This window comes from Mus caroli, unplaced genomic scaffold, assembly GCF_978045245.1.
Source record: "Mus caroli unplaced genomic scaffold, Mus_caroli_1 scaffold_12, whole genome shotgun sequence".
NCBI lineage: Eukaryota > Metazoa > Chordata > Mammalia > Rodentia > Muridae > Mus > Mus caroli.
In genome coordinates, this window is record NW_028227267.1 from 35,405,148 (window position 1) to 35,425,813 (window position 20,666).

The 20,666-nt window shown below is 42.5% G+C and overlaps 1 protein-coding gene across 1 annotated transcript; it reads right to left on the reverse strand.

The window, feature by feature from the left end:
• Positions 1-14,736: 14,736 nt before the first annotated feature.
• On the reverse strand, positions 14,737-20,154 carry LOC147001710 (disks large homolog 5-like). The gene is made up of 5 exons (XM_085828940.1): positions 20,103-20,154; positions 18,975-19,137; positions 17,541-17,672; positions 16,682-16,866; positions 14,737-15,033 (listed from the first exon to the last, which is right to left on the reverse strand). The coding sequence occupies exons 1-5, from the start codon at positions 20,116-20,118 to the stop codon at positions 14,975-14,977; spliced, it is 555 nt and encodes a 184-aa protein (XP_085685066.1). The 5' UTR covers positions 20,119-20,154; the 3' UTR covers positions 14,737-14,974.
• Positions 20,155-20,666: the final 512 nt, after the last annotated feature.

Genomic DNA, 20,666 nt, shown 5'->3' on the forward strand with positions numbered 1-20,666 from the left:
CATGTGTTTTCTGGGAATCAAACTCAGGAATCCTGTAAGAGCAGTCAGTGCTCTTAGCCAGTGAGCCATCTCTCTCAAAAACAGTAAATCTTTATATTTGTAGTTAATTTAAAAACATAAAAGGCACAGTGTAGTTCAGCCAGAAAACAGGTAGGGGCATCAGGTCTCTGCTCCTACTTAGTGACCTTATCCTTTGCTTTGTAGTTCATGGCCACATCGTCCCCCTTTACTGTGACTGTGAACTTGCAGGAAGAACAGTATAGACCTAGGCGCACAAAAAGGTCAGCTAGTGGAAATTAGCTAAGCCTATCACAACATTGCTATGGACAACATGTTTGAAGAAGCTGTCTGTCCTAGCAAACATGACCTGATTGCCAGGCTTTTGTGTTAAATAAAAAGCAGCTACTTCACTCAGGGTGTAGGAGGGACAAACAGGGTTAGCATACTAGCACTGGTTGCCTGTTCAGGCCTGTTCCATTCATCTTCTATTTTCTTTCTCCTGCCAGATCATCTCCTTGGAGTTGTGGTTCTTTAAAGTTTCTTGTTTTCTCAGCATGTCCTTCAGGCCACCTTGAGTCTTTTGCCTTTTTCCTCCCAAAGTATTGGAATCATGGAAGGAGCAATTGACCCAAATGGAATTTGCATTGGTGTACGTGAGCTCTCTTGCTGATTTGCAGTGGTATGGAGTGTTAAGAGATGGTGAGATGGCTCATCTTGGAAAGTACTGAGAAGAGGGGTGGGTAATGAATGAGATCTCAGTGGAATAAGGGCAGCTTATGCCTGAAACCTTATATACTTGCATGATCTGTCCTTAAATACCTTTCTGTAATCATGAATGTTCATGTGATAATAACAAAACCATACAACATGGGTTCTAGTTTAAAGTTTATTATAAAATCATCCTCTCTTGTGCCTTGAAACTCCCTCCTCCTTCAAAAAAACAAAAAAAAAAAAAAGAAAGAAAAGAAAAATGTTGTCATTCTGTTGTCCCCAGAACATGTTAGATAAAAGGCACTAAGCAATAAGGTGTTGTTATGGGTTAACAAGGCGTTTATCAGAACTCAGATGGTGAAAGCAGAATCCATTACTTCACCACCCCTCTATCTCTTCTGTCTTGGTCTATCTTCAGGCAGAATTCCCACACGCATTGGTAAGAAATTGGTTTTGTGGCAATCTTTCTGGAATCAGCCCACTGATACCAGTGAGACAGCAGAGAGGTGATGTCACCTGTGGACTGAAGCTAGGATAAATCCTGGAAGGACTCCCAGGGTGGGGTTGGCTTTTATTCTCATTTTATACTCTAGTACCACAAGGTTGGGCAGATAAGCAAGCAAGAGATTACAGAAGTATCCCTGGCAGTCAGCAGGTTAAATGTAGCAGACCCTTGCCATTTCTCCAGGCCATTCTGTTTCAGGTAGCAGGTGAAGTCATGGTTGACCAACAGGCAGTACAAACAGTATCAGTAAATCAAGTATATAACTAAATAAACCAATAAGTCTATATCTAGTAATTGATCTTTTCTAGCATATTCTACTCCAGTGGCAGCAGGGCCAAACCCTACTATCTCAAGAATGAGAGGAGCGGGTAAGGTCTCCATCTTTGTCCCTCAACACTCTCAAGACAATGTTTCTGAGTGTCAAGGGTCTCCCAGTGATAGAACTGTGGATCCCAGGAGCAAGAGGCTGTCGCTGATTACATCATGTGTGCACCAATAACCCTGGTGGTCCATCAACTCTTCTGTGGTAGCTGTGTGTCAGCTCTTCTCTTTCCACTGCTTATGTGTATGAAGCCAACTTTATATAATTCAACAGAATAATGATGTAGAACAGTACAGATAAAAATCAGATTTGGAATCAAGATGTCAGCCTCTAAAGAGATTTTGAAAATATAATCCAGCATCAATTTCTCTTATTTATCTTTTTGTTTGGAAAAGGATGTGTTTACTAGCCAGATCTGGTGACACATGTTCCTCTAGACATGGCAGAGTTGTGTTCAGAGTGTTAGGCATCGCAGACAGCTCTGGGGTCTGTGGAAGACCTCGTTCTGGAGTCTGTGGTCCACACAGAGTCCAGGGGTGTCAGGTTCTCAGGCTTGGACACTGCAGATGCCACTGGATGACCCTGTAGAGCTGAGACCAAAGAAGGGGTGACTGGGAGAGGGGAAGCTCAGGCAGACTCTGGTCTAGGGCTTGAAGGAAAATTTCCAGGAGGAGGGAGTGCTGGCTCAGTTCCCATGGGGAGGAGAGTGTCTGCCTAGTTCTGCTGGCTTCCTCAGTGGGCAGGTTGATGGTGGTGGTGGCTGGGAACCAGAGAGATCTCCTGGTGGGAGGTTCTGAGCAAGCACCTCCTTACAGGAATGTCTGCTCCATTGCTTCAGCTCAGCAAGTCTGATGGAAAGAGGCAGTTAATGGTTTTAAGGCATTTATTGTAGGAAGGCAGAGATAGGGAGAGAGCAGGGAAGCAGAGGTCCTGGCAACTTGAACTTTACTTGACCCTTACTCAAAATGGAAGTCTTAATATAAATTGATGCAGGTGTCTCTCTTTTGTTGGGTTCCATCCCAGGCATAATGTATAAAAGTAAATATCATAAGGGGTTATACACAGATGCAGGAAGTGCTGCTGTGTGGTTGGTTCAGTTTTAAGCTTATGTGGGCACCTATATAAAGCATTTCTATTGACTTTTATCATGATTTCCAAGGGCACAGAACATAAAAGAATATTTAATCAATTTGGCATGAGAAAATTTTCTAGTTACAACAGAAACAACACATGAGAAAGTTTCCTTATAATATTAGTAACAGCACAAAATAACAGGTTAGCCAGGAAACAGTTACCTAGGCCTGATATTTTCACTTAGGCCTTAACATTCCATCTTGGCCTTGCTATTTTACCTAGGTCTTAACAATGTGAATCCTGCTACTAAGGAATATGGACATAAGGTGAGGGTGGAGTGAGGTGGTGGACCAACCAGCAAAAGCCCTTGCTATTCATGTTTGGCAAACCGAATTTGATTCCTAGGACCTATGTAAAGATGGAAAAGGAGAATAGATTCCACAAAGCTAACCTATGTCTTCCACATCCCCCCATAACACTAAACAGAAATTAAAGAGGGATTGGAGAGAGGATTCAGTGGTTAATGGTAGGGGTAAATTGTTAATCTGCTCTGAGCTCCCAGTGGGAGCATTCATAGCTCTGTAGTCGCTCAAGAGACCTGGACTCATGAATGAAAGACACACACATGCCGGCTGATTTTTGATATGCCTTACTAGCTCAGTGGTTGGGCACTTCCAAACCTCCCTGTGGCAAGCACACACTCCCTCTGGTATTCCAGAGTTAACACTTTCTATATCCCAACATCTCATCCTTTCTGTTGGGAATTGGTTTTAATGCTTTGTCTTAATTAGGTTCCCAAAATCACACAGGAATCTGTGTGTCCAAACACTGAGGGCCCCTGACCCCAGTTGTTTTCAGATGGTAGTGGAGGAAGTCTTTGAAGTTAAGTCTTGAGGCTCCATAGCCTAGCCTCATGCCTGGCTCATTGTCTGCTTTCTGAGTGTGGATGTAATGTGACTAGCTCTTTTCCTACTAGTATGACTTCCATGTCTGCTGTCATAACTTTGACAGATGCTGGACTGTGTCCCAGTGTCTGCCTGGAGCTGTAAGTCAGTTGGTTTTGCCCTATTTTATCACAGCAGTGATAAAAGGCACTGCTAATGATCTGAATTTGAGCTGCACAATCCATATGGCAGAAGGCTGGAACCAACTGCTGTAAGTTGTCCATTGACCTCCACATACATGACCTCACACAGTGTGCTGTGGTATGTGTGCACCCACCAACACAATAAACGTAAACCATGATAATGAAGCAAAACAGCAAACAAAAACATGGATAATAAACAAAGGATCTCACAACCTCCCTTAAACCCCAAGAGCTACCGGTCAGATTCAGACCATTGCCTGTAACATCTGCTTCTCAGAGAGATTACAGTGTGGGAGAGCCTAAGCCACCCTAGCTACATAGAAGGAAGAGAGCAAAGGGAGAAAATGCCAACACCTGTCTCAGAGATTAGCATGGCCATGTGGATAAACATGAGATGGAATGTCTCTGTCTCCATTTCCTATGGACTCTGCTAGGATCACTCCAGAAAGTTCAGGTTAAAGATCAGACAGACACACAACCTCCTTTTCTAGATGTTCGACCTGACTTTCCTGTGAGTCCAGCAGGTACAGTCACAGCCCTGTCTCCAGGACACACAGACCTTATCTCCTACCTCACCTCAGAATACTAACTCTATCTGTTTTCTTCAGTTCCAGAGACGAGGTGCCCAATGTTATGACAAGCTGTGGGTCCCCAAAGCTGAGTAGCTAAGGCTGGTTTCTGCTTCTGTTGCCAAAACTGTCTGGCCCTATTGTTGGAAGACGTTTTATAGCTCGAGTTCAGAGGTCAATGTTTGCTTGTCTTTTTCACACTGAAGTTGTTTTCTTTAAGGAGGTCAAGACATTCCTTCACTGGACTAAATTTCCTTTTTCATTTGTCATTAACATTCATCCTGGTCACATGCAGACACTTGTTATGTGGTAAGTGTACAGTGCCCGGTGTGGGTGCTTCTCCTTCTAACTTTTTTCTATCCAAATTCTCCTGTCTTTTCACTAAATTTTATTTTAAGTGTATGGGTGTTTTGTTTTGTTTTTCCGTGAAATTCTCCACAACACAAATTGCTCTAAAATTTCCCCTGCTTCACTCGCTCTCCTTCTGCTTTATAAGAGCTGTTCCAACTGCCAGCATCCTCCCTCCTCCTGATTTTTCATAACAAGGGGTCATTTCACATAGAAATCCTGGGAGGTGAGCTGCAAAGAATGAGTTTGGACAAGTGATGTGTGTATCTGATGGAGAGTTTTCAGTAAGTGAGCAATGGGAAACTTGAGCTGTTGTGGGCTAAGACTTGGCACCCCTACCTACATGAAAGCCATAGGACAAAATATGGAGTTTTTTTCTCTCCTATCATGTGGGTCACAGGGAAAGAACTCAGGTCTCTATGCTTGGTCGCATTACCATTATCCACTGAGCCATCTCATCAGCCAGTCACCACAGACACAGAATGTCGTAATCTATGTATTCGTATGTACATTCGGGGTTATACCTCAACTATGGAAACTTTCCCCAGAGAATAGATCTACTCAATTAAGGGAAATAAATGGAGTCTGGGAGGGATCTATGAGGTGGGTGGCAGACTTTAAAAGCCTCCATGGAGCCTCACAGTTTTTTGTCTCCAACAAGTCTGGATGAAATGGGGTAATTTTTCTTCTCTTTGACCTCCCCGTGCTATGATTGAACCTAATAAATGTCCACGCTCCCTGAGTTACATTCCAGGCCTGTAACTTCATTCATCTGCTACAACAGCAACAAGGCAAGTGGCAATTTGAGACACCATAGTCAGTTTGGCTGCTACAAGATTGGTCCTTGAGAATTGCTGAGAGAATGCTTTCAAGACTAGGAATATCTATCTGAAAGCGAAAAGGAAGTGTCTCACTTCACACTGCATACTCAGGACAGTTTACTCATTTAAAGACTGATGTCAAGCTGTTATCTACCTGCACAAATACCATTAGTAGATAACAGGTTAAGCTACCTGACAGGTAGCATTTACCAAAACAGCCAAGCACTACACTGAAGACCTACAAGTAAATAAGGCTCAGGATCCACCAGAGAATTGAAAGATGGACAAGAAGAGCCGTATCACGTGATAATGATTGGCTTCCTGTGTGTTTACAGGTGTCCCTTTCTGTGTCAGAGTTAGCTTAGAAAGAGAAGTTGTCCAAAGACAGTATGCAACTTAACACATCCCCAGTCCTTCTAAGGCTTCTGGTTAAAAGCCCTGGTTTGACAGCACCAGTTTGGGGATCCACGGGATGAATTCCTTCACACATTATGTCTCTGACTCACATTTAGTCTCAGAAATGAGATCTGTTCCAGGAGACCTTCACAAGCATGAAGCATCCACTGGAAGAAGTACTACCTCAATAAATTCTGAGATCTAGTGTGGTTAAGATCAATATCAGCCATCTCTCTCCCTTCCTAGCCTTGCACAGACATGCTCTCCACCATAGGCATGTGACCTCTAATTCAGGCTCCATCCATGCAGGAGAGTTTGAAGTTTCATCCCAACACTTGTTAGCTGGCCTTAAATGGTTATTCCTTCCTCTAACTCTACCCACTGAGGAACTTCTCAATTCTGCATTTCATCAAGTAGGCATTTCATGCCTAGTCTGCCTGGTTATCCTACATGAGAGGTGACAGGTCTGCTCCAACTTTTCAATTCTATGGCCTTATCTTGAACCCACAAGAGCTCTGCATGGGTGCCTGCTAGGTAACCTATGGAAATTAGCATTCCATCTTCAAGCACCTGAACCTATAGGTCTCCATAAACTTCTATCTTTGATTGTGGATTATCTTATTTAAATAAAAACCACACAGTCTGGAAGGACAAAGAAGAAATGTAGTGTATGGACAGGAAAGAAGGCTCTTCCATTGAGAGCATTTGTTTATCTACCAGAGGACCCAGAGGCAGCTAACAATCCTATTAATGAGTCTCTGGGTTGAACACCATGCCCTCTTCTGGCTTCTGGAGGAATTGCATGCATTTGGTGCACAGATGTGGTTATGGTGGGATTTCTAGAGCCCCCACTGGGTGCCTGTGGGGGCCTGCCCCTGGTGCCTGGCTAGCTTGCTTTTTGCAGGTTTTGCTGTTACCAAGTGCGGATTGCAGCAGGCAAAACATACATATAATAATAAAAAAATAGCAACGCTCCAATTTCAAACAAATAAAGAAAATCCAAAAAGGCACCAAATGTGTAGTCACACTAATATTACCTAAAAAGAAAGCCATGTCTCAACATGCCTGGGAAACCTCAATATGGGTAGTTGGGAAGTCTTTTCCTGGAAAGTCAGTATTTCTGCTTTACAGTTATCACCAATGCTGTATTTCAAGGAAATGAGAGACAGATAGCTCTAGGTTTCCTGATTTCTTATGAACCCCAAATGAATATTCATTTCCTAAGAAGCTTTAGAGTAATACAGTTGTGACTCTCAGAAGTAGTGACACAAGCGCTGCCCCTTCTCACACCTGGGAGACCTATGTTTACTGCCCCCCACCCCCACCATCATAAGGGCGGTTGCTTTTGCATGGGTCGAAAACTTAAGGGCCAGTCCCAGTTAGCTAGAAAAGTCCTGAAGTTACTTTTTCAGGACAGGATGACTGAAAGTGTGATGGACCTGCCTTTCCTACACCCTTAGGATCTTAGTGTGTGTGCAGGGGTGGGGGTGGGTGGCATGACACTTCTCCCCTTCCAGGGCCCCTCTCTCTCCCTCCTCTAGTATCCCCAGCCCTCCCCAACATATGGTCTGTTCTCCCTGAGTATCCACCAGTTAGGTCCTCTGAGTTGGAGGAGAATTTTGTCTCCCACTAAGCTTGCCATACCCCAAACACCATTTGTGAGAGCTAGTCCCTTTCAAATGTCTCCCTGTACAAAAACTGAACGTAGAAAGAAAGGAAACAATCTCTAAGCAGATGTCTGACCATCCCCACTGGCAGACTGGCAGCATGAGATTACAGGGTCCTAGGAGCCCCAACCCCGTTCTGGGGCCCCACACCTGTGAACCTGTGGTGCTTTCATGCCAGCTTCTGAATTACCCCAGGTCGCCCTGTACCCCGCATGATTAGGACCCCTTAGTCAGGGAGTGCAGCGGAGAACAACGATATAGGTATAAATATTGAGCCAGGACATTGAAGCGCCGGCTCCTCCCATACACCCCCCCCCCCACACACACACACACATTCTCCAGGCACACTCTGGGCTGCTCTGCATGCCCCATCTAGTCCTGCTGCTTCCCGCGCAGTGCTCATCCGGAGGTGCCCCAGCAACCTTTTCCTTGCTAAGACTGCAGGAGCCCTGCTGGGGAAGAAAAGTAACTTGTTTTTTCTCTGAGAAACCCGGCTGGATAAGGCAGCCAGGGAGAGTGAAGGGGAGGGAGGAGCTGGTGGAACCCGGTGGAAGTCTCCTGGGCAGTCTGATCACACTTTCTCCTTGTCCTCCTGTCTCCTCCTCCTCCTCCTTCTTGGTGCTGAGATTGTGGGCGGACTATGTAATCACTGAGGAGGGGGAAGAGGAGGGATCAGAGCTCTCCTGTAGTGTTGGCGCGGAGAGGCTTGGCGACTTGGCCAGGCGGAGTTTCACTGCTGCTGTGCCTGAGATCCATCCTTGTAGCCTGGAGGCCACGAGTCCGACTCCATGCCTCCCCGAGGCCTGTAAGGCAGCGAGTGTGCATCCCGGTTCCACTGTGAAGCGCCTGCAGCCTGCAGTCAGCATGGAGAAGGACAGCCTGAGTCGCTCTGATCAGCAGTATGAGTGCATGAAAGGAGATTGGCTAAAGCGCCTATGGGAAGGTGTTCAAGGCCCTCAACTTGAAGAAAGGCTGCCTCTTCCTGAATCTGAAGTGCCTGTGAGTGCAGACCAGTGAGGAGGGCATTATCGCCCTGTGTGGGAGAGAGAGAGAGAGAGAGAGAGAGAGAGAGAGAGAGAGAGAGAGAGAGAGAGAGAGAGAGAGAGAGAGAGAGAGAGAGAGAGAGAGAGAGAGAGAATGGGATGGAACAGTAGGTGTGTCAGTCTCTGGGTGGCCTTTCCTTCAATCTCTGCTCCTTTCTTTATCTCTGCATTTTCTTTTGAGAGAAGTAATTCTGAATTAGTATTTTTGAGGCAGTTAACTGGCCCCACTCTTCAACTGTGGCCATGCATATCCACTGAATATGGTTTGTATAGTTCCTACCTGCCCTTTGTTTGGTATTTAGGCTAATGTCCTCCATGTTGCGTCCTGAGAATCTCTTGGGTCCCTGGCATCTGCGACTTTATAGTGGCTACAAACACTTCCCCCTCCCCCATGGCTACAGACCTCCTTTCAAATGAGTTACCCTCTGTACTTCTTCCCTATCTCCTCCCATATCTGAACCAGCCCACTCTTACCTCTTACTCTTCTCTCCATCCCAGATCCTTCTCTCCTCCTATCTCCAAACATTCTTGTCTTCCCCCTTCTGAGTAGGACAGAAACATCCACATTTTGTGTGGTCTTCCTTCTTTCTGGGTTACATATTGTGTGTGAATTGTTTCATGAGCATTCCATGCAGTTTTTTGACTAACATCTACTTATCAAAAGTACATACCATGTGTGTCCTTTTGTGACTGGGATACTACACTCAAGATGATATTTCAATTTCAACTTCCAACCACTGGCCTTCAAATTTCATGAAGTCTTTTTTTTTTTTAATAGCTATATAGTACTCCACTGTACAATGTACCATATTTTCTGTATCCATTCCTCTGTTGAGAGACATCTGGGTTGTTTTCATCTTCTGATTATTATATAATAAGGCTGCTATTAATATACTGGTGCATATTCCTTTTAATGTATTGGAGAATCTTTTGCTTATATGCACCATAGTGGCATAGCTGCATTTAAGGTAGAAATATTTCCAACTTTCATCAGCTGTCAGTTGAGTTTTGATCTTAGCCAATCTGACTACTGTGAAGTGGAATCTCAGGATCAGTTTTATTTGAATTTCCTTGATGACTAAAGATGTTGAACATTTCTTTAAGTACATCTCAGCCATTCAAGATTCCTCGGTTGAGAATTTTCTGTTTATCTCTGTACCCTATTCATTAATAGGGTTATTTGGTTCTCTGGAGTGTAACTTCTTGAGTTCTTTGTATATTTTGGATATTAGCCCTCTATCAGATATAGGGTTGGTAAAGATGTTTTCTCAGTATGTGCATTGCCATTTTGTCCTATTGGCACTATAAGAAGGTGTGGCACTGTTGGAGTAGATGTGACATTGTGTCAAGACCCTCAACCTAGCTGCTTTGAAATTAGTGTTATATTAGCAGCCTTCAGATGAAGATGTAGGACTCTCAGATTCTCCTGGACCATGCCTTTCTGGATGCTAGTATGTTGCCACCTTGTTGATACTGGATTGATCCTCTGAATATGTAAGGCATCCCCATTAAACTGTAGGGGAAGCTGCAGTGCAAGGAGATTTGGAGGAGTCCCAAAGACCTCCTTGTACAACTAGCCATGGAGTTTGTTCATCAGATATCCATCTGCAGGAGTCAGGGTGTTGTTCACAGTCATGTCTCTTATCTGAGCTTTGGAAAATCACCTGCCTGGGGGGCCAGAAGCTCCCATGGGTATCTGCTGATGCAGAGCTGGAAAAAGCTCTAATAAGAACTCAGGCTGATTCACAGAGTCCTAAAGGGAGACATAGGCAATACACAGATTCTGAACAAAATGGCAAAATACCCCAAATCTGAGTTCCCAAGGCTGATTGTTCAGATTAGAAAAGAGAATAGAAAAAATGGAGGGGGACACCAGTAAGGGCCATTGGGAAGAAGGGAGGCCAGGTGCTCCTGTTGGTCATGAACTCTGCTGAGAGTTCACACCAAATTTCAGTGTGGATCATGAAGGTAGAAAATGCTCAATTTGTTTTATTACATTCACCCTATTTGGGCTGATAATCCATGCAAGGAGACTGAGAAAGGTCTAAGGTTTCCACCATTCTTGAAGCCACTACTCTTTTTCAGGTCCCCAGAAGGTGGAGATTAACAATGAGTTGACCAAACAGGGTCCTTGAAACATTAGCAGATCTGCTTCAGGTGGCAGATCTTGGAAGTTTATGAGTCAACCAGGAAACAGGATTTTCTTAAGTATACCTGTCTGTGTTCATGGCTCATTTCCACATAAGGCAGACTAAATTTCAGAGGCAGCTCTGTGTACACTGGAAAATCCAAGAGGTAATTTTTATTTGTTTTTCAGAAACCACAGTCACTTTGTAGGCAGGCTGACAGTTATAAGATAAATTGAACTCATTGTGTTGTCAAGCCTGTAACAAATCCTAGATCTCTTGTTACTCTTTCTGTGATCTGCTTAGCTTCCTAGAATAGCCCTGCATTTATGCATTATCTGCAAAGATATTGGAATTAAAGAGTTTTTTAACTCATAGGTAGCTGCATATTTCAATGTGGATTTTGAAACCAGAACATGCTAGCCTTTTTAGGATGCACTCCTAATATTCATCTCAATGAATACTGGAAACTATGCCACTCTGCTTGTGAGTAGCCTGTATAACATGGGAAACAGAATTAACTCGAGTCTCTTTCTTTAACTCTTACCAGTCTGGGTCAGAAAATGGTGTCTGGCCTTAATGTGTAGTGGGATGATTTGTGCCAAATTATGTAAGCTATTAGATTACATCTTAGCATGAACAGTTTCATTAGGAAAAGTGTCAACCTATTGTGATGGACAGAGTATGGTAGAGGACAAGGCCCTGCTCTTCATCCTGAAAAGTTGACAGAGAAGATGCCTCCAGATGAATGTCTGTCCAGCTATTCATGCCATATTTCAGGTAGTTTTCAAGCTTTGGAATTACACAGAACCTTTAGGATTCTGGCTGGGTACTTCAAATTCAGTTATTGAAGAAGTTAAAGTGTCCCTTCTGTAGGGTGTGGGGCTTCTTTAAACTCAGAAGATTGATATTAGCATGGGGAAGAAATCATGTCTTTGAAAGAGTGTAATTCAAAGCTACTTTTGAAGACTCTTTCTGTGATGGGTAAATCCTAAGCCTTTCAGGATGCATTGACTGCAAAGGCTCAGCATCAGGTTAGTACTGTGTCCTGTGCCTTCACGTTAAACCCTATTTGCTAGCAATAGACAATGAATTTAGGTGAGTCCCATTTGGGTATGTCAGAGTGGAAGGGAAGGAGAAACTTGGATAAGGACAGGAGAGTCTGATGTAGGCTAGAATCTCTTCACAAGACACATACATAGTGGTCAATGTAATGGTTTTTATGGTATAACAATCCATAAATTGTGGCATGTTCCCTCTATTTTTATCATGTTGTGCATTGTTTATACACTTATGAATTATTGACTCCATCTCTGTGCTTGTTGCCCCCACACTTGGGTGAAGCCTAAAAGACAAGTTGTGAATCAATTTACTCTTGTCTTTCAATTGTTGGAGATCAAATTCTGGTCTCCAGCTTGGTTGCAATCACCTTCACTATTGTGACATCCCACGAGTTCATTATATTCATTTTCTTTTACTGTTTTGAAGATAGTATCTATAGTCCTAGCTATAGACGTGGAACACAAGATTACCAATGTCTGAACCTAGAGTTAAAGACACTCATTATCAAACGAAGTCTGTTGTGTCTTTCAAGGATATGTATTAGATGTTTCCAATTAACAACTAGGTTTCTTCAGCATATGTATATAGCATTGAGCAAGTGGTACATCATAAAGTTGCCTACCATCTATTGGACTGAGAAAGAAATTAGGGAAACAACACACTTCACAATAGCCACAAATAATATTAAATATCTTGGTGTAACTCTATCCAAGCAAATGTAAGACCTTTATGTCAGGAATTTTCACACCTGTAAGAAAGAAATTGAAGAAAATATCACCACATGAAATGATATCCCATTTTCATGGATTAGTAGGATTTACATAGTAAGAGTGAACATCTTACCAAAGGCAATCTACAGGCTCAGTGCAAAACATCCATTAAATTTCCAACACAATTCTTTCAGACTTTGATAGGACATTACACAACTCAATATGGAAAGCCAAAAAAAAAAAAAAAGAAATAAAATCAAAAGCAACAAACAAACAAAAACCATACAACCACAACCAACACCACCAAAAGCAAAAAACAAAACAATACCAAAACCCTGTAGAACTAAAACAATCACCTACAGTAAAGGTATTTCTGGAGGCATCACCATCTTTGATTTAAGCTTTACTAGAGAGCAATAGCAACCAAACAAAGTGCTACAGGCACAGATATAGAAAGGTTGACCAATGGAATTGAATTGAAGACCCAGAAGCAAATCCCCTTACCTTGATGAGAACTTAATTTTTCACCAAGAAACTAAAACTGTATAGTGGGGTGGAAAAAAAAGCATCTTCAACAAATGGCTCAGGTCTAATTGAATGACTGCATGTTAAAGAATGAAAATACACCCATATTATTCACCCTGCACAAAACACAAGTCTAACTGGATCAAAGACCTCATCTAAAACATGATACACTAAATCTGATAGAAGAGAAAGGGAGGAATAACCTTGAACACAATCACACAGGAGACAGCTTCCTGTACAGAATGCCAACAGGTCTAACACTTATAGCAAAAATTTAATAAATGGGACTTCATAAAACTGAAAAGCTTCACAATGGCACAGGTAATATCAAAAGGGCAAAAGTGCAACCTACAGAATGCGAAAAGATCTTCACTAACTCTTATATAACTCACGAAACTATGTATCTACAAACTAAATAAAAATTTATCCCAATTTTAAAGTGGGATACAGATCTAAAGAGAGTATTCTCAACAGAAGAATCTCACTAGGCTTAGAAGCACTTAAAGATATGTTCACTTTTCCTAGTCATCATCATCAGGGAAATGCAAATCAAAAGTACTCTGAGATCTTACAAGCCTCAGAATGGATAAAGTAAAAAACTCAAGGGACAGCTCATACTGATGAAAATGTGTGCCAAGGATAACACTGCTGCTAGAGGGAGTACAAATTTGTCCTACCAGATTGGAAATCAACTTGATGCTTTCTCTGAAAACTGGAAATATTTCTACCTGAAGACCCAGTTGAACTTTGCCTGGGCATATATGTAAATGATGCTCTACCATACAACAAGGATACTTGTATACCTCTCTTCATAGCAGCACCTGGATTGGGGGTGGGAGGCTCTCTGGGAAGAGCTAGAATCCCAGGACAGTAGAAAAACCCAGGAATCTTTTAGGGTGGCTCTAAGACTCAAAATGGAAAGTCTGGATTCTGAACTGGCCATCTCCGGTAACCGGACAAGACTTCCAGTGGAGGGACTGAAACAACAACTCAGCCACCAAAACTTAGACCCACAATTTTTCTTGCTTTTAAGATGTGCATGGTAAAAGATGAAGTTGAATTTTATGAAAGCACAAAATAATGGTTTGCCCAACTTGAGACCCATGCCAAGAAATGGAGCCCCCCCACCCCCGACATAGTTAATGATATTTGTGTATATGTGCAGCCATGGATCTAGCATAACTATTGTTAGCGAGAAAGCCTTCACTCAGCAGCTTCTGGAAACAGATGCAGAGGCTTGGGGAATTCTGTGGAAGAGGGAGAGGCAGGGTTGAAGGAGCCACAGTGATCAAGGACACCACAAGATAACCTACAGTTTCAACAAATCTGAGCTCTGAATAACTCATAGAGACTGAACTTTGAACCAGAGATTATATGTGGGATGGACCTAGGCCTTCTCCAAAGAAGTAACAGTTACATAGCTTGGTCTTCCCGTGGGAATCGTAAAACTAGAGAAGAGATTGTCTCTGACAATATTGCCTAACTTTGGATCCCCTTGTCTTGACTGTCATGATTTATCTAGCCTGAAAAGACAAAGATGCACCTAGGTATACTGTACCTTGATAATGCAAGGCTGGTTGTTATTCATAGGAGGCCTCCTCAATTCTGAGGAGAAGGGTAGGAAGGGTGGATAGCAGGGAGCCATTGGAAAGAGGGATTGTGAAGGGAGGAGGGTGAAGCTGAGATCTGGATATAAATAAATAATTAACATTAATAATAATTTTAAAAACCTTAATTTTTATTGGTGATGAGATGTTAATAAATTCTTCCTCATACCTTTCTAATACTAGTGAAACAAACTGACTAATACATAGCAAACATATTCAGTTCCGTTAGAAGATGCCATTTTTTTTTCTTTTTAAGAGAGACATGCCCCTTAGATTCACACAAAGTCCATTATTTAAGTTGTTGTTTTTGATGCTGTTGTTGATCTTCCAGTGGGCAATCACTATTCACCAAGTGCAGAGAAGGAACACAAAGCCTTAGCCAGCTTTTTTGACTCTCAGGATCATGGATTTGACATAGGAGCCTTCTCCTTACTTCCAGGTACCACAATTATTTGTTTTCCTACAAATAAAATCAAAACAGATAAGTATTTTTCAATCTACAAATTTTGGAATATCAGATTTTATACCATTTTTTGTCTTCTTTAGTTCTAGTGACCCAGGTGGATAGGCATGATGATGGGCTACTATGTTTGAGGTTCTTAAAATACAATATGAACTGACAGAGTACAATTCTCATTAAAGATTTCCTCTATTACCATTTAAGATGTTTAAAGACCAAGCAAACGTTTGAATATATATAGACACAATTACATACATATATGTACAAAGACACACAATTGCATCCCTTCAAAGACACATGCACACACACATACAAAAAGAGTACATGAATACACACTTGTATAATGAAGCAAATATAACAAGCACCTATGATTATTGAAATACAAAACACACATGCTAAACACCCATGGACAAGAGGACACACACACACAAATGTACACAAACACACACACAGACACACACACACACACACACACACACACACACACAGAGAGAGACACAAACTCCTCTATGAAAAGATGGCTATGTTTGAGAACATTTCCTGTCACTTGAGGAATTATTGGGACCTAAGATGTGTAAAAGGCTCTTAGACTAAACCAGCCTGTGTGCCCTGGCCTGTACTGATTTCCTTGTCAGGAACATTTTCCATGCATATACTTGCTGATTCTACAAGTATGGTATAAGCCTTGCACAGACAAGCTGGCAAGCAAGATTCAAGGTCCTAGGAAAGAGGGGTGAAAGAACATCTTCCAGCCAGCTCAAACTTGAAATATATTCTGCTCATTAACCTACCTTAGCCACATCTCAGAAGACCCTGGTAGCACCAATAAAAAGAGTTAACAACAGTTATTATACAGTAACATTTCAACATGTTGCAGTTCATGTGACATAAAAATCATCTCCAATGTCAGTCATAATGAGGGTAGTGAATAGACATACAATGATTGTTCTGAAATGCAGCACTCTGAAAAACTCTGAGGGGGAATCTGTACTGAAGCAAAGCCAAGGCCATGATATACTAAGGAAAACTACATCAAGAGAGGGATGCAGAGTAGGATTCTATGAATCCTCTTGGTGAAGCCAATCAGATATACCTTGAATTTCTAGGTGGTTAACTTAGTACAAGAAAGTCAAAGAAGCCTAAGTTTTATTTTTAAAATATGTATATTGTGGAACTTACTCTTTTTTACTAAAGACTTTAATTATAAAACATTAAAATTGGAGGCTACCCTACTGTCCTAGGAGGGAACTGGGCACAAGCCCCTCTGAGTGAGTTGCCATAGATCAGAACAGAGGACCTAGCTCCTAGATAATTCAGGAAGTGGCATCCTGAGGCACCTCTCCATACTGTAGAGCAAGAACAAGATGCTATAAGGGGTCCAGGATCTCCTCTGCCTTATAGTGGCCAACTAGAGGTGTCCAATTGCAAGGAGGAAGAGGAGAAGGAGGAGGAGGAGAGGGCATGGCAGTAATTAAATTTCTTGAAAAAAGGTCAAATCCACAGAAAGTCTTGGTAATGATCACAGAATTGTACAACTGGATGGGACATAGGAGAGAGCCTGCATAAGTTTCAGGACAGTTGCATAGGCTTGACTGTGTTTATGCTTACACATTAGGGCAACCTGCCCCTGATGCTTCATTCAGCCTACCTGCTGCTTGCCTGCTATATTTGTCTTTGATCTTCTGGCTGCCTTCTTTACTTAGTATTTTTGTTTCTATGTTGCATTCTTCCAAGGCAATCTGCTCCCTTAGCAGCTGTCTGTTCTCCTTCTGCAACATCCTGACATTGAGCTGGATGAGCTTAGATTCAATCAGGAGGTGGCAGTTCCTGAACCTGATCCACAAACAAAATATGGTGACTCCAGGCAGTATCCATTTTCCTCCCACTCCTCCGAGGACCATTCCCCTATCATGGGCCTTGATACCCAGACAGCCCCAGACAAGTATCCAGATTGTCTGTGGAGCATCACATAGAGGGAGGTCAAATCCATAGGTCAGCCACTTTCCAGAAAACCCAAGGTACTTCTGAAACCACTGATACCAACAGGGATTCATGTATCCCTCAGAAGAGAACATGGGGTCCATATGTGCTTATATGTCTGCAGTATAAAAAAAACCACCTGTAGGTATAGGGCAAAATTTCTCTAGGAGAGAAGACACCCAAGCAGCACACAGTCGTTCTATGTTCCTCAGGGAAACCTCATCTATGAATCTAATTTCAGAGCCCAAGAGGCTCAAGGTTGATAACTATTTCCACCATGGTGTAAACATTTTCTATCTTGAGGATACTTAGTTGTAAAGGACAATGACTTGAGGGGCTCACAGACTCTACACACTTTGCCAAAATGAGTACAAGATGTTAAAATCTTACAGGCTTGCTTTAAACAAGGTAAGCTTCCTGTTAGAGAAAACAATATAGAACCTGAGCCCTCACTTTGTTTCAAAGACACATATGGACAGACATATCCTGTGTCTAGTTCTTGCTTCATGACCATGTTAGTCACTCACCAGTAATATTGATTTTCGTTAGTCAAGTCCTGGCACTTGTACAAGGCCTCACTGATGTCCTGGGGCATTCTCTTCAGGTCAGTCATCACCTGGTCATGTTGCATCTCAAGCATGAATGTCTCAAAGTTGATCCTGTGGGAGGACATGGCCCAAGGAATAAATAATCCCGTGAACTAAGGATACAAGAATCATTTCAATTCAAGGAGAATCATGTACTACGCCAACCCATGTATGCCACAACCTAGCTCCTTATTACCAGTTCCACTTGGTGCTTATTAAATTTATTACCCTTGTCCTGGGGCCAGTAGAGACAGGGAAGTAATGGCAGGGAGCTCACCTGCTTCAGTTAACTGAAGGGGCTTGAAATAATAGATTAGCTCTCAACGAACTTTCCTGGAACCTGTGCAACAGGCCTGGGACCACGTTAAATCTCTATGACTCTCCTCCTGTTTTTTGACAAGGATTTGGCAATCCTTGGCTCTATTACTACAAAAATTAACAAAGGACATAATCATATCTACAGGGAAAAGCCTTTATAACATATACCAGGAGATTCGAATGTAAGCACAGAAGTCAAGTCCTGTGCTGCTCAGAATGATCCTTCCTTGCTTCCTCACTGTTATTTCCTAGAAACTGTGTCAGGCAAAACATAATGACCTGTCACATTACATAGATTCTCCAGATGATAAGCACACACACACACACACACACACACACACACACACACACACACACACACACTTACACTCAATCAGAATGCTAACTAAATATAATGATGTGGCATTATCTGAGAGTATAATGAATAAAATCTGAGAAAAGCAGTGATGAACTGCAGCCAATCCAGTCATACTGAGGGGTAATATGTGGGACGAGGCCACTCCAGCTGTTGGCAGGGTCAATTGCACCCAAATTACCTCCAGATCAATTTTAAAAGGATAGGCCATAATCACACAATACCTAGCAAGTCCCCCAAACTAACACCTGTGCAAGCTTCTTAAAAGGCAGGATGAAGCCGGGCGTGGTGGCGCTCGCCTTTAATCCCAGCACTCGGGAGGCAGAGGCAGGCGGATTTCTGAGTTCGAGGCCAGCCTGGTCTAAAAAGTGAGTTCCAGGACAGCCAGGGCTATACAGAGAAACCCTGTCTCGAAAAACCAAAAAAAAAAAAAAAAAAAAGGTAGGATGAGAGCTCATACATTACTATCTTCGTCCCCAGGTGGTGATTCATGCTAAAGGCTCTGATTTAGTTTTGGAGGCATCATAATTCCTGTGACCCCCATCTTACTCTTATCTGAACTTCAAGTTCTGTGTTGAAACTCCAATCAGCCAAATGAGTTTGGATATGTGGACAGTCTGGAGTTGTAGTGTCCTGTTACGAGGGAATCTGTGCTTAACAGGAAGGTCCCAAGATAGTAAAGAAGTAGGCACAGTGACTACCTGTCATTCAAATCCTTGTTAGAGTACTTGGCCAGGATTCCCTGGAGTTTGTCTCTCTCATTTTTTATGTTCTGGAGATCTCTTTTGAGCTTCTCCAACCTCTTGATTCTTTTCTTGTGCTCTTTGATGTTGGGAGTTTGGGGTGATGCCTTCCTAAAAGACCCTGTAGGTAGATAAACACTAGTAAACTTGTAGAGAAAATAGGACAGGGAAAGCAGAAACCATGCATTGTCACACACAGAAGCCTGAGGAAGAAAAAAATCTAGAGACACTGTGAATCCCTGAAAGAGCAGGAAAGCTATCTTCAAGCTGGTCTCCTCAGCTAAGTCCCTGTTCCCATCCACCATCACTAAACATATGCCTGACAACCTACTGCAATCTCCCAGGCCTGAAATGCATAATAAGCTGCTCCAGAAAGAAGAATTTGGAGGGCATTTTCAGTTCATATCTTACAACATATTCCATCCCTCTTAGCACAAGAAAATTGACAATAAACACCAGCCCCTAACATTCCATGAGCCAACACCTTTCTAGGCGTATTACAATGTGTGATGAGAGCTCATACACTACTACACTGACCCCAGACTGTGAATCAGTCCACATCATATGTGTTCAATACCAAAGTGTCTAAAACCTTGATACATGAGCAGGGGAATATACCTCTCTGTACTTGGCATCACATGCTTATGTAACCTAGAGGAAACTATATCAGCATGGAGTGCTTCAACACTCTTTTCTGAGAGCAACACTTTGTTAATCTCATAGAGCTGGGTCTTTGAATAATTTGCCATTCATAGGAAAATAAAGATCTCTCAGCAAATTAACTGCAGGCTTGTCAATTCCACACTGTCTAAAAAACTAATCATCAGATATTCTTGTCTCTGGCTTTACCATTAAGGAATCTGAAGGATCCAGATCAAACGCCATATTCCTGCAAGGACCAGCTCAAGCCCACATCCCCCATGTATCTCCGCAACCTTGCCCAGGTCTCACTGTGCCTTCTCCATGACCAGTTCTTTCTTGCCCTCTCCCAACATGATAGAGGGACAGTGTCCTTCTGCCTTGATCTGGTCTCAGTTTGTATTATATTCTCCCTCCAAAATACCCTGAGGAGCATGGACAACATACCTGCTTGGGAACCCATTAGGATCTAATGGAATACCTCACAGGCAACTCTGTTACCACAACACTGGTGACATCACTGAAGATTCTAAGGTTCTCCTGGATACAAGAGATTGTCAAGGGAAGTAACTACTGATGATGTCACTGGGAATGTCCATGGCTTACCTGCTTGCCAGCTTGCCCCATCTTGACCAGTTTCTGAAGTGCCCTTTCCTGGAGTCTCTCTTTTGACCCAGGGGTTAACCCTTGGCAACTTCTCCTTCCAAAATGAGACATTTCTCTTTGCTTCACTACAAGTCAAATGATTTGAATGGGGAGATTTTGTTAGGGCCATGGCATGGGTAGCTCATCTGTGATAGGATCTAAAGCTCTAGCATCATTGGATGTGGGCGATTCTTCTTCAATATAAATCTAGATCTGGGGTGTATTCATGTAACATACAATCCTATTCCTCAGGAGGCCCTGTTTCCCAGAGGCCAAAAAGATCCTCCTGCACCTTTACTTTTATGCAAGTTGGATTATATTTTTTAGTCTGCACATGCCTTGGAAGGACACATTGTTTCACTATAC